The sequence below is a fragment of the Sander lucioperca genome, chromosome 11 (genome assembly GCF_008315115.2).
Source record: "Sander lucioperca isolate FBNREF2018 chromosome 11, SLUC_FBN_1.2, whole genome shotgun sequence".
Classification (NCBI taxonomy): Eukaryota; Metazoa; Chordata; class Actinopteri; order Perciformes; family Percidae; genus Sander; species Sander lucioperca.
In genome coordinates this window covers 25,315,176-25,329,790 of record NC_050183.1, presented here as the reverse complement: position 1 = coordinate 25,329,790, position 14,615 = coordinate 25,315,176, and the positions used below count along the sequence as shown (strand labels likewise).

Genomic DNA, 14,615 nt, shown 5'->3' with positions numbered 1-14,615 from the left:
AGCAATAGAAACTAAATCCCTTAAAAGATATTGCCCATTATTGTTATGAATACAGTAACAACAGCACCACAGAGAAGCATTACCTTTTGACTAACACCCCAGCAAGGGCTCTGAAGGTGTGTTTGAGGTGTCTTCCATTGCTATAGTAACTTATTTTTCAGGTCAAAGGTTTTTTTTTTGTTCTTGTCTCCCATAGCGATGGCTAAAGCTGATATTGTCTAAAGTCTGTTATCTATCGACCAGGAGCACCTGCCTAGACTAAATCAATAACTTCTTAAAATTCCATTGCTCTGGCCTTGGACAAATGTTTAGGTGGCCCTGAATGTTGTTGCATGTCCAGTCTCCTGTGAGACACTTATCACCATGTCTCTGATAAGGCTGGGGACAAAACTTAATAGCTGACCTATTAGAACACAGCTTCCATCAATCAATCAAACAATCATTTTTATTTGTCACACGAAATCGTACTGTACGAGGTACAATTTCAGTGAAATGTAATCCCATCATCTCCACTTGTCCTTCACCATCCATCACTGAGGCTGTGGATGAGCCGTTATGCTTTTAAATGTGTCTGTCAGTTTTAACAGTGCTATATCTGAAATCAATTTTCACAAGATAAATGACTTAATAATAATCAAAAAATATTTAAATATGTTTAACTGGACATACACGTTGCGTAAGAGTAGCTTCACTCTGCTTCCTTGGTGCCAAATCCCAGAGATCATATAAACTGCAGGACGGACTCAGCACTAATTAAATGAACTGCATGATAAGTATTTTTTTCCCCACAAATAAAACAATGGAAAAATGGTTACTGCGGAAACATTATCACCACGCTGATAAAGCAGCACACTCACACTCTGATCAGCACTTCTCTTCCTGTCTCATAACTTCAAATGAGTCACAGAAACACAAATGTGTCACATGAACAGTGCTGTAACTCATCCTCTAAATGTATGCTCTTACAATATGTAGTGTCTGAGGCTTTTGCTGTGGCTATTGGATCACTGTGCTGGGCATTGTATGTCATAAGAGATGATAGAGGAGTGTGGTCCAGGAAGCACACAGGCACACGCCCGACAGAGTCACGGCCAAATCGCAGGTCTGCCGGAGCCGCTGCTCGCCAATCAGTATGGTAAGCCATGGATTCCCTGTCGCTCTGTAGGTTCCTCCCATGATACCATCTTGCTCTCTATTCACACCGTCTTGGCTGACAGGCGATGTCCTTGCCCTCAGTGCAAACACTCGGCAACTGGGAACCCTGTGTTCTGTGTTAATTTGCAGATAAGGTGGAGGTAAGCTTCATGGCAAACAAACATGATTACACAGATGATGTTTTGATGTTCAAGTCAGAGCAAGAGGTAGTAAACCAATATGTGGGGAAATTGCGCCATCTTGTGGCAAACATGTGCAAGTGGGTGCAGAAGAGAAGGACCCAATCACTTACCGAGACAGCTCTGCAATGGCACAATGACAATAATGACGACGACAGAAAGAAGAGATGCATATACCTAGAGAAATGAGAAGAACGATTTAAATAAATTATCACATTTTTGTTCTCAAAATAGCAGTCCATAGTGTCTTTAATGTCTTATTCATGATGAAAGTCCAGTTAGCATTTTTCACGTATTTCAATAATTAAAGGTAGATTAAAATATCAAAGGAGGATAATAAACTGTAGGAGTGCAGCTTGCGGTGGGTTTAATTGTTCTCTTACTAAATACAGTACAGTAAGAGTGGATTGCCTTATGCCTACCAGGAGGAGCTGTGCACGATTCTGAGTCATTCTCCTCAAGGCTTTTTCCATCTGGACTCCGAGCAGTGCTAGAGAACAGGGCGTTACTGCTTCTTCTTCCTCAGTCTCCACACATCTTAGGAGATAAAACAATGGAAACTGTGTTACACACCATAACAGGCACATCAAGCCTTCATATTTTTTGTTAAATTAACAGTAGAAGCACATCATTGAAATGATAAGAATGAGGTCAATGAGTAACTGCAGTAACTGTAAGAGCAGAAGTGGGAGTCCAAAATCTAGATGTGTTTAGCAATAACACCTAATGTTAGCTAATTGAATTTGCCTTAAAGAATTTTGACATTTTGGGGAATATTCACTTTCTTGTCAAGAGTTAGAAGACAAGATTGATACCACATTTATTTCTGTCTGGTAATATCAAGCAAACACTAAAAGTGTCAGTTAGCTTAGCTTAGCATATATGCTGACTAGACTGACTAAATACTGCAAAGAGGGGGAAACAGCTAGCTTGGCTCTGTCCAAAGGTAACAAATTCCACAGTAACACGTTAAATCTCGTTTGTTTTTCTCTTTTAAAAAGTGTAAAAAGCATGACAACAGCTAGCTATTTGCACCTGTTTCCAGTCTTTGTGCTAGGCTAAGCTAACAGGCTGCTGCTGGTGCCTTCATATATACCATACATAGGCTACATGAGTGTATTTTACCAATATTCTCACCTAACTCTAGGCAAGCCAGTGAGTATGTACAGAAATACCATTGGTAATGTTAACATCAAATATTTTATCAAATAAAAAAAAATTTAAAAAAATTTGTAGAAGCCCATTATATTACAACCCGTTCTCACTCCCAACTTGTAAAATTCGGACGCTTGGTCATTGGCTCTCAGCGTCAGATACGACGCAATAAGCACCATCAACGTGTGTGTGGAATGCACCGGGGAGAGCAGCAGCTCCGCGGCGTGGTAGCGAGTAGTATTAAAGCCCGAAATTCCGCGTGAGGGAGGTTGTTTGGTTGGGAAGGTGGATGGGTCAAACAGTACAGGACTTTCACCCCAGAGACCGGAGTTTGTGTCCTACGATCATTTCCCAAACCCAACTGGCCCATTCTTTTTTTTCCTAAACCCAACTGTCCCGTTCTTCTTTACCTAAACCCAATTGTTCCGTTCTTGTCCCGCGTGTCATGTAAACGCACCTTTTATAAGCCCACCCACGATCTTTCCCTAAACCTAACTGCGTCAAAAGTGACGCCAATAGTCCCGACCCAGCGCATTAAGATAAAGCGTGTTTAGATCTGACGCTAAAGCAGACTTTTAGCATCAATAACAACGCCAAAGGCACCTGACCAAGCGCCTGTATTTTACGCGATGGGATTTAGAATGTGTTGTATATTACAGGTACCATTATGGATCACCCAAAACATATTAATTGACATTAGTAATTGTTGTGGCAGTCACCTTTTTAAGATCTTCACCACGATGTCCTGCTCATTACGATGTGACACATTAAACAAGCCGTGGATGCTCAATGGAAGAACGTGGCCTTGTTGCGCCAAAACCACCAAGTTGAACAATCCCTGTGAGTTTGTGTGAAATTAAAATCATATCAGGGGCAGGTGGGTTATTCACAGAGAAAGTCTCTAAATAACAATGCTGTATAATACTGTTTGTTGTTTTTATTGCGGTGTGCCTGAGCCCATGAAGGTTTAATTAAGTTTATCATAAAGTGATGAGATTACAGCCCAAGTAAATCTGTCACCTGAGGGCTTCCTGCTAGAGCTGCTCTGCCATACATCGACATGGCCTGATCAACAAAGGATAATGAGTCTTCTCGCTTGCTGGAGGAAGAGTAGTAGTAGTGGTCTCCCATTTTCAGCAGCGCTATAAAAGAAGATAAATACTTGATTGTTTATTGAGTAGACTGACAGAAGGAGAGAGAGGTTAAAGCAAAATGAAATGAGAGGAACTTACCGGATGGATGGGGATCATAGTTTAATACAGAGTAGTTATGATATCTCCACTGACAATCATAACTGAGATTCAGTTCCTGCATTTGGGAGAATGAGTGCAGGGTGAAAAAAAGAGCTGAGCAATGATGAAGGTTATGTTATCAACTGCTGACAATTTCCCTCCGGCTTGGTTTTCTTCTTTTAGTATGTGACTGGGAGTATGTGCAATTTGTCCGTCAGCTACCTTCAGAACTACAATTATGAGACATTGATTTTTAGAACTGTGCTGAAAATCAGATAAAAGGAATATTCCTTGTTTTGCTAAGGAGATTCATGAAGGGTTAAAAACCAGAGAAACAGCATACATTTACCTGGCACAGGTGCGCAACATTGCTCTGGGCCAAACCCAGACCGGTTTCAGCTGCCAAAACATACTTTACAAATGCTTCCTGCCTGTTGGCAACAAAATAAAACAAATGTGAAGAAGCAGAGATAAATGGTAAAGCCCAGAGAAAATGAATAAATGAGCACAATTGAAAAGTCCTTACCTAGAGCCCTGGAGGTGGGCCTGGAGAGCAGCTCTGACCATAAATCCAAGGTGTCCATTCTGTTCACAGACCTTTTTTAGCATTCTGCACGGAGGGTAAAGGATGGGTGATAAATTATGGAATATCATTTTTTTTCCACATAAACGGAAAATATTTTAACATGATCTAAAAATAGGTTCTGATTTGTTGAGGTCATTCTAAAAAAAAGCATCTACAGCTGCAGCAAGTTCTTCTTTAAATTCATAATATATCAGAGGAACAATGAGTTTCTCCGTGCCAGACAATAATGCAGTGACAGTGGACTCTTATTTTTAGATATGCAAATACTGGGCTCTGCCCTTGAATTAGCCACTGTCATTGAAATTAGATGCCACTGAGCTGCAGGCTACAGTGCAACAGCCCATAACAAAGCTTTCTTCACCAAGCTAATGAAAGCCTCTTACATCACAGCCCTCTCCACATCTCGAGACAGCCCTTCCAGGCTTCCTGTCGAAAGGTACCAAGCTGCCTCCACCGATGCAGCTACATGACCTAGCCGAGAAGCATTCAGAAACTGCAGGAGCGCAGCCGTCTGTGGATCATATAAAAACTATATCACGCGTTGAATGTACCAGATCAGCGATAGTGGTAATGGTGGTTAAGTTCAAATTTGAGGTACTTGAACATAAATGCAAATTTCTATCTACTCCACTAAATTTCAGAGAGAAAATATTGTAATATTTACTTCACTACATTAAGCTTTAGTTACTAGTTACTGTACAAATTAAGGTTTTTACACACAAAACACATGTAGTTTATAAAATACGCTTTTATTATAAACTAAACTACCCAACAATATATAGGCCTACAAGTCCAGCTAAAATGATTAGCCAATTAAACACTTAGTTGATCGTTTCCAGTTACTAAAATGTGAGGATTTTTGAGTATTCTTACCTGTAATACTTTAAGTAAATTGTCCTTATCATTCTTACGTACTCTTAAGTAGTATTTTCAATGCAGGCCTTTTGTAACATAGTATTTTTACAGTGTGGTATTAGTACTTGTACATAAGTAAAGGATCTGAATACTTCTACTACTGATCAGCGATGAAACAAAATTTTGACAAGATGTGGGACTCTAACCTCATTCCTCCAAGGGTTGTCCGGGTTTTTCCCGCTGAGATGATAAATTCCCAGGTTAAACATGCCATCATCGCTCCCATTTAGTGCTGCTTGCACAAAGTATTTCACTGCATTTTTGTGGTCGTTCAGTATGACCCCATGGTACCAGCCAAGACCATTCAGAGCGTTAATTGAGCCCTAAAGCAAGGAAACAGACAGTGGTATAGGGAAGACACATACAACACACAGATTGATTTCTAGAAGTACACACGTACCATCGCTGCAGCTTTCTTCAGCAGCTTAAAAGCTAGGGTATAGTTTCTTTTCACTCCCTGGCCCTGAAGGAATCGTCATCAATCAGTGAATCAATAAGTGTCAAAGCACAGACGCACACACAAACACACAAAATATCCAGTGTTCAATTTAATCGTAAATGGGTTGGGTCTTTATGATCTTGCAGAACCTTCATCAGTTGGATGGAGTAGTCATACATCGCTGAAGGATCCTTCATCTGCATAGCACTTCTTTCAAACCACTTCACCGCACTTGCTATGTCTTTTGAGACTCCTTGTTGTCCCCAGTAAAGCATTGTTCCCAGGCGTTTCTAAAGAAAAGAAAAGTTTTTATTGGCTTGTTCTGAACATTGGACTATGCCTACTGATCATACTGGAGGAATAAAAGTAACTCGAACATACCTGAGATTCTATGTCCCCTTTCTCTGCTTTGTATTTCAGATACTGAAAGACGTCACTTGTCTCATGTGTGAGGCTGTTTAAATCCTCTTGATTGCTTAGATAGATGTGTTCAATTGTGTGTTGCTTTAGAAAAAGACAAATGAAACATTAATATAGTAAACTAGTAGTACTGCTACTATTACAAATAATACAACTACTGCTGTTGTAAAGCAGTGGTCATACCACAAAGTGACATTCCCTCCTTCATTTAAAATAGGTGGGGCCGGAAGCTTGGTGACGTAGTGACTACTCGCAGTGCTAGTTAGTGAACTACTGTAGCTGGTGAGCTAACCAGTAACGCGCTAACTGGGCTGGGCTATTAGTAGTCTAGTATTGCCAGACCTATCTCCACAGCACTGCGGAGGAAGGTCTGGCTAGTTCACACAACAATCCCGCATAGGAGAAAAACGTGCTCTGGTTTATTGGCATTTCTTTAAACCATTTAGAATCGTCTTAGGCGGGGCTAAACGCCGGACAGAACAACGGTGCCTCTGCAAAATAGCCCCTTGGGAAGGAACTTGTTTTGATGGAATATGTTTACGTAGGGAGGCGAGCTCTGGAATAAAATTTGACTGTCGAGTGTATGATGAGAATTTTACTCAAAAAAAAAAGAGAAATATAATTTGATTGTCGGTTCTAGCTCGGAGGATGTTTCCCGAATCGACTGGAGTTTAGAACAACAACACAAAGAAAGCGGATGGCATTTTACATGCACATGCATATTCTCCTCTTATTTTGAAAGTGCTGTAATATACTAACCATTATAACTATGAAATGTACATTTTGTGTAGCTAAAAAGTACTTAATCTGAGTTTTACGGCAATGTAAAGCACAGTGCTGGTAAACTTGGTACCTTATTAAATTATGTACGGAAGTTTTATCTATGAAGAATTACATAACTACGGTATTCTTTATCTCTCCTGCTCCCCCTCACGTGCTGTGAGACATGTTTACGTCAAGTCAAGATGGAGTGATCGAGGCAGTGGCACACTGATAAAAGAAAATGTAGGAAGTCAGCTGGAGCCTAATGTTGAAAGCAAAAGCAAAAGACAGACTTCATGTCTCCCACTGATATTGCAAGTGATAAATGACTGTAAAAGGTCTGTAATTTGGGAGATATATGCAGAATAAAGAGCAGCGTTATTATTTTCAAAATTGATTTTTAGATTTGAATGTTCATTTTCTTTTTTTAATACAATACATTTTCACATAACATCATACATTTATTTTTGGCCCACGGCCTTCCATCCAGATACAGTTTTTTTGGCCCTTCATATAAAAGAATTTGGGCACCTCTGCTTTGGTTGAAGTGTCAAAGTTCACCAAATTTGAACTTCAAGTGGAACATTTGCACGGATTAATTTCTGAAAATATAAATAAATTAATTCACTAAAAACTTGTTCACTATACAACGATCAAAGTTTGAGTTATATTTATTTAATGTTCAACACTAAGCTGCTTCATCAGGACTGTGTGGGTGTGGTTTGATCAGATTTGATTGGCAGTAGTGGCAGCACAAGCATCAACCCCACGACAGTCATTAGATTGTGATTCAAATGCTTGCTTAATCCTGATTGGTGCTCAGAAGTGCCTCATATCACTTTTTCTTAAACTGAGCTCCGCCCACTTCAAACCAGTCAGCAGAGCTTAGAAAAAACAGCACAGATATCGCTCAACTGAAATAAATAAAACCTTTCTAACTTTGGCAGAACATTATGTAGTCATTGCTTAGGATAAGAAGCTGATAGAGAAAATATGTTTTCATGGCCTTTAATTAAGATTGAATCCAGATGGATTGTTGTACTGTCATCGACTCAGAAAGTTTTCAAGTTGGTCAAAATGCAGCAGCTACAATTTTGCCAAATAAACTTCACCGTAATTGTTTTCTCAGTTCATTGGCTGCCTATTCAAGCTGGCGCAGACAGTAAAGCCTTCCTGTTATCTTCATGAACCTCTATTTATGTAATGCATCTTATTTAAATATTCCAAGAATAAACAGGAAATCAGTCTGAAGTAGTTTTCTCATAGCGGGCTCCTTATCTTTGGATTGGTCTTCATTTTATTCATCAGGACAGCTAACTCATTCACATTTTTAAATTAAGATTTAAGACCCACCTATTCTCCTTGGCTGGACCAACAAACACACTATTAATCATATTTAGGAGTCCCTTTTGTAATACTGCTGTCATGTACAAGTGTACAGTATGTGTTTGTGCATACAATATGCGTATGAATTGTTAGTTGATTTGTTTGTCTGTGCATGTTGATGTCTACGTGTTTGAATGACTTATTATGCTTGTCTGTTTATACTGTACATACTGTGAATTTTTGTATATATTTTGAACATCTGATATAGGGTTTGATGTTATTATGCATTGATTGTTATGTTCACTTTTCGAAAACTCACTTTCTTGCCGAGAATTAAAAGAGAAGATCGATACCACACTTATATCTGTGACTACCAGCACCTTTAAAACTCACTAATTAACATGCTACATCTCGTTTGTTTAATCCATACACAAAACCAAAATGTAAAAATTTGTTGTTTTGATGTGACAGACTTTTTCTTGCCTGTGTGCAGAGGATACCTTTGAATACTGTTACCAGAATTTATGCTAAGCTAAGCTAACCAGCCGCTTGCTCTAGTATGATATTTAACTGATAGATATGTCTCTCACAAATAAGCACATTTTACCAAACATCAATGTCAACTATTCCTAAAAAAAGATAAATTGTGTGTATTACTGTGGCTAAATAAATACTTGGACCTCACTGCCAATGTTATCAGTTCCTCTGTTTTTTCAGTTGGTACATGTAACACTATTTTTACCACTTCCACGATTACTACTTATAAAAGTACTACCAGTAAAACAAAACAAATATTAATAAACATGACTAAGTCTAACCATGCTAGGGACTCTGTAATGCTGTATTTAGGTACAGTGGTGCTTATACTGTAGCTAAATGCTAATGTGGGCATGCCAGCATGCTCACACAGACAATGCTAATATGCTAATGTTATCCAGGTAAAATGTTCACCATCTTAGTTTTGCATTATAGCATGCTAACATTTCCTAAATTGCACAAAACACAAAGTACACCAGAAGCTGTTAGGAATGCCATTAGTTTTGCAGGTAAGTGGTCATGAACCAAAGTATTGGACAAAGTGAAAGTTTGACCTGATGATGGCGCTAGATGTAAAGTCAGAGGATCACCCAAGTTATTACAGTTCCTCCTGTAGGGAACAAGAATGTCTGTACAAACTTTCATAGCAATCATCACGTAGTTGTCAAGATATTTCAGTTCCAACTGTGGAGGACCGACCGACCTCGAGATCGATATTGCCATCCCTAGAGCCATACTGCTAGCATGCTAGCATTAATTATTAAAAATGTAATTTAAACATACCTCATTTTCATGTATCCTGAAACTATCAATGCTGCTCTGTGCCCCAGCGTTGGAATAGTAGCTGTAAGCCATGTCCAAGTCTTTTGGAAACCCATCAATTCCTTGTGTGTGCTTGTACCCAGCATGCATTAGGGCAAAACGATTATCCCCCGACGCGCCAATCAAACTATAGACATGACCCTGAAACACACAGGCGTCAATATTATCAGTCATTGTTACAGAAGTGATGTAACGTGATGAAGTAGCAATTAAGGTTTAAAGAAAGCAGTGGCTCTACCTGTTGATGATCGACTGAGTGGCCCAGGCCCGAGAGGTGGATAGTAGCCAACAACAGAGACGCTTTGTGATTTCCAAAGCAGGAGGATACTTGAAGCAGAGCCATTGATTTAAATGTGATTTTACTCTGTGCCTGATCCACAGTGAACATTGAACCAACTGCCTGCTCAAACAAAGTACTCCCTAGGTCCTTCATGCCCAAAGATCCTACAGAAAACGATACAGAAAAATGTCACAGACTGTGAATAATGATGTGATATTTATGACTTGTGTGGTCAAACAGTGCAACAATCTATGACACCTGTTCTAAATTCCTCCTCTTTTGTTTGCAAGAAATGAAAAAGTGTGCTGTATTTAAATTGTTTTTCCCAGGTCCATGTTTGGATGCATATTTTCTCTCCAGACTGAGCCCACAGTCTTATGAAGTGAGGGGTACAGGCATCTGAAATAAAACATAAAAAGCAACCTGTCACCTTTTCGTCTTCCCATACTGAATGTGTGCAGCTGTTGCATTGACATCCTGTATATGAGATCTGTGTAAAGTGGATCTCTGTGCAATGGTTGCAACACTGCTTTAAAGGACTTGTCAACATAACATATCACCTGTGTTGATTGGTGATGGGACGTGATTCGCAGTTACTTCTTGGAGAAAAGCTCGTGTAAATGCTTTCATTTCCTGACACTGCTGATGGGTCTTATCCAGCTGCTGTAATGTTGACTCGGGGTGAAGTTGGTTTTTAACCTGTGACATGGATAATTACAGTATTAGAGTATTTTAACACAGCAATAAAATAACAGAACAATGAATTACCAATGATTAGAAAACAGGTACTTTACCTCTTTAGTTCCAAAACGATAGTACCTGGTAGGCCCAAAATACCCATGGATGCCTGGCATGTACCTGCTTCCTCCGATCACAAAGTATCCATCAGTGTCATCGTAATGGACACTGTCCTGAAATCTGTAAAATATAACAATATAACAAGCTCTTATGATCATTGTGTACATGAGCCATGCCTGCTTTATTGCGGTAACTGGACAAACAAGTGCTTTGTGAGGGTACCAGTAGGGTTGGGCAATATATCGATATAATATTGATATTATGTGAGGCTAGATATCGTCTTAGATATCGTAATATGATGTAATATGAGTGTTGTCATTTCCAGGTTTTAAAGGCTGCATTACAGTAAAGTGATGTAATTTTCTGAACTTACCAGACTGTTCCAGCTGTTGTATTATTTGCCTTTTTTCCTTATTCATTACATCCGCATTACTGATGATTATTTATCACAAATCATTGTGTACATTTTTTGTGAAAGCACCAATAGTCAACCCAACGACATCGCCGCAATATCGATATCAAGGTATTTGGTCAAAAATATGGTGATATTTGATTTTTTTTTTTTCATATAGCCTAGGTCTAGGCAACAGTTGTCTTTTGCTTATTTCACAACATTTAAAATCAGGAAACAATTGACATAAAGCTTGTTTAAATCCGTAACCCGTCTTACTCATATTCATATCTGCGGGTTTCATCATCCCATGTTGCATCCAGCAGCACCTGAAAGTCAGACATAATAATGCATGAGCTCATGACACAGAAGAGAAAAAAAACCTACTCAGCTGTGAACGATTCCAAATTGCAGTACACACTGCAATCGCCTGGAGTTTCCCAGCTGGAAAGGAACCATCTTTCAGGATCTTACAGCTGTTCCAAAAAGAATTTAACAACACCGCAAAGCAAGTGCACCAAACCAAACAGAAGAGGAGGGAAGACTATACGATGTTACCCCAAGCTATATTTTAAAAATGTTAAATATTTCTTATCCCACCACCCAGAGGCACACACTGAGGTTTTATACCTTGGAGTCCTGTATGTAACAGTCCAATCTAATCCATTTCCACCGGGGCAACACTACACTGGTTCGGAAAGCTTCATCTTCTCCTGTTGTCACACGTGCCTGAAATATGACGTCTCCTACACAGGAGATATGACATATGTCATATATTTCACCGCAGGAGATCCAAAGCTCTTTATTAATACATAACACAGTCTGTTCCGCAGTCTCACAAAACACACACCATCACTCACAATCGTCTCATGATACCTCAATCTAATCCCCTGAACTGGTGTCGGGTGTACCCGCAAGCTGCTGTGACCCACCTGTGTCTGTAAGCTGCATCAGAGCCGAGTCGTATACATTTTTCCTATTGACGTGATGGATGATCCCACAGAGCTTCTTGTGACACCATTTTAGTAGGTAGATCCACACGGATAATGTGACGCTGAAAAACGAAGCGACAACACATGATTTGACAAATCATTTCTTCAGCTGCTGAAGCGTGAGGTAGAGTTTAAAACGTTTGCGCTATCTGCTAAAGATGATTGACCTCGCTGTCTTGCATTGACCGTAAATAAAAAGCTTACACGCTCTGGTAAAGAGGCTTCGTTAAGCTTGTAAAGTCATCTGTAATGACAGTGAAGTAAAACTAAAAGCGGAGTATGTTAAAACAGCTGACAGCATTGAAAAGGTTACAATCACTGACCTGTGGCCTGTCAATCTGCTGACAACCGGCATTATAAACTCTACATCTGAGGCAATATGTGGTGGCTTATTTGGTTTTATTGCACACCTTTATAGGGTTTAACATCTAAAAAAAATTCTGCTATTCTTAATTATTTGATACAACATTTGGAGACCCTGCTGGAGATTTTATCCATGCTGTGTAGTTGAACTTCATACAGAATAAGCTCCAAGTAAAGTGACCTAAATGAGAAGTGAGTGTGTGAAGTTTAAGTCCAACCTGGGCTGTGTCACAGCATGAAGACGGGCGCTCTCCAGGGCTCTGTCAATAAAAGGCTGGAACCTGCGCACCACTCCAAAATGCTCACCAGGACTTGCCAGGGGGAACTTCAGCATATCGATTACGTCTATGCACAAGTAAAACAGCAGATTACATACTGAAACACTATGTACATGTTCATTAAAGGTTTTGGTAATAAAGATTTGAAGGATCTGACCTGACTCGTGTGGACAATGATGAATTCTGTTTCTGATCATCTGCCACATCAGTTGAGCAGGCCATGAAGGGCACTCAGCGGGAGGGTTAGTTGGATGCTCTGAGAGTGGCTCTATCTGTAGCACTTTATAAATCCTCAACATGGAGCATTGGTATGTCCCGGGTTCCCTGCCATCGTTAAGATGGCGTAACCAAGCACGAACTGTCACATTCTGGGTGTCTAAGACATGCCTGTTGAAAAAGTTGCGTTGATATAAAATGGATGTAGGCAATCTGAGCGGCACCTGTTGGATCCTGTAGACTCGGGATGTGCTGCTAAACCATTTCCTCCTGAAGACCACTAAATCTGTCTCTCCTATTGTAGACACCACCACTTCCACTGCGAGCTGACACGGCCTGGAGCAACGATGCCGCACACGGACCACTGAGCCGTCTATCACTTTGTCAGGGGCTGAGTCAAACCCTATGAAATTGTCAGGCGGGCACTCACCAGTCTGGGATGGAGAGGTTGAAATGGCTTGTAACACACAAAGTCCCTGGGTGATATGAAAATAAAGTGAAGTAAAGATAAATAGGCCAGCATGCAGTCTTTTTCACTTAAACAAATTAGGCAGGAAACAAGTTGCCAGAGGACGTTTTCAAGACGTTACTTAAACCTGCATTAACTGATACTTTTGGCCACTCGAGGCAGTGGAAACAAGCTGTGAACACAACATGGTGTCATCACCTTTTAAATTGATATTAACTTGTTAGCAAAGAGTATCTTATTTACACATCAGTTAGGAAGCAACATTAGCATTCATTAGTTGTGTTTGTGGCCATATGGCAAATGCAAGTTTCATAGCTCTGTGTTCTTGTTAATATATCTGGTTCTTTAGCAGCTTAATGCTCCACTTCAACTTCCAACCAGCTAGTGTACAGTGGGTTTTAGTGCCTTTACTCTGGAAAGTTTCACATTCAACAATTCATTTCTGGGTTATCACTGTAATTAGAGTAAAGTTCAATAGAGTTCTTACCATTATAATAGCAGCAGTGAAGACACATCCACAAAAGATTGAGTGTAACACGTTCATTTTGAGTTTTTTTTTTGGCTGAATTAAAAGATAAAAACAAACATTATTCGACAAATGAAGTAAGTAAAATAATGTCGGCTGTCAGTTGTTGGCACCTGGCAGAGTGCTTCCTAAACAGGTGGCAGTTGTGCAAGCATACATCCTGTGTGATGCAGCATTACCTGATATACTGGTGTTGCAAGTACAGCAGTTTGTATGAATTGCCTTTTAAAGGGCTACAGTACCTAAATAGCTTGGCTAAATTGACTCTGCTGCACAACAAAAATGTTGTTTGATGCATTTCATTCCTGATTCTATAAGGGAACTTTTCATGGGAGTGATGCATCAAAGCTCAGAGTCTAACTTAATTTGATGTGCTCGAGCCGAAGCCTTGCCCTTACCCTGCGTCCTATTTGGCCTACTCCCACACAAGACTTTGAAGAAATCTGATCTGAAAAACAACCTGATACAGCAGCCAAAATTAATTACCCATGGGCTACTGACTTTTTATGCTTCAAAGTCAAAGGGAATGAGGCATTAGTAACTGTTGCTGTTTGGTTGTTTTAGATGACCACACATAGATGAACGCTGTCTTGTTATCTATATAAAGGGTGACTGCTGTTAAAATCTACCATCTACAACTCTAGATGGCATACAAACCTTTGTCAGGCAGTTGATATTCATTTTTTGATTGGACTTGATAAGAGAGGGGTATTTTTGAGAAAAATCATACAATGGCTTTACAGGACCTGTGCAATTTCCAGGACATCTTTCTGG

At 39.8% G+C, this 14,615-nt stretch overlaps 1 protein-coding gene across 2 annotated transcripts; it reads right to left on the bottom strand.

The window, feature by feature from the left end:
- Window positions 1-172: 172 nt before the first annotated feature.
- Window positions 173-14,610, bottom strand: LOC116058826 (protein sel-1 homolog 3). Of its 2 annotated transcripts, none has more exons than XM_036007299.1 (24): window positions 13,802-14,610; window positions 12,788-13,309; window positions 12,571-12,697; window positions 11,930-12,051; window positions 11,628-11,743; window positions 11,277-11,326; window positions 10,603-10,726; window positions 10,369-10,507; window positions 10,067-10,207; window positions 9,767-9,972; window positions 9,490-9,669; window positions 6,043-6,165; window positions 5,811-5,951; window positions 5,623-5,685; window positions 5,369-5,545; window positions 4,691-4,818; window positions 4,248-4,331; window positions 4,065-4,152; window positions 3,722-3,797; window positions 3,510-3,631; window positions 3,209-3,327; window positions 1,757-1,871; window positions 1,448-1,511; window positions 173-1,268 (listed from the first exon to the last, which is right to left on the bottom strand). In XM_036007299.1, the coding sequence occupies exons 1-24, from the start codon at window positions 13,857-13,859 to the stop codon at window positions 1,027-1,029; spliced, it is 3,327 nt and encodes a 1,108-aa protein (XP_035863192.1). In that variant the 5' UTR covers window positions 13,860-14,610; the 3' UTR covers window positions 173-1,026. The 2 variants fall into 2 exon arrangements, with proteins under 2 accessions (XP_035863192.1, XP_031167599.1); XM_031311739.2 differs by having other exon boundaries at window positions 4,071-4,152; window positions 12,788-13,322; window positions 13,803-14,609.
- Between the last annotated feature and the right edge of the window lie 5 nt (window positions 14,611-14,615).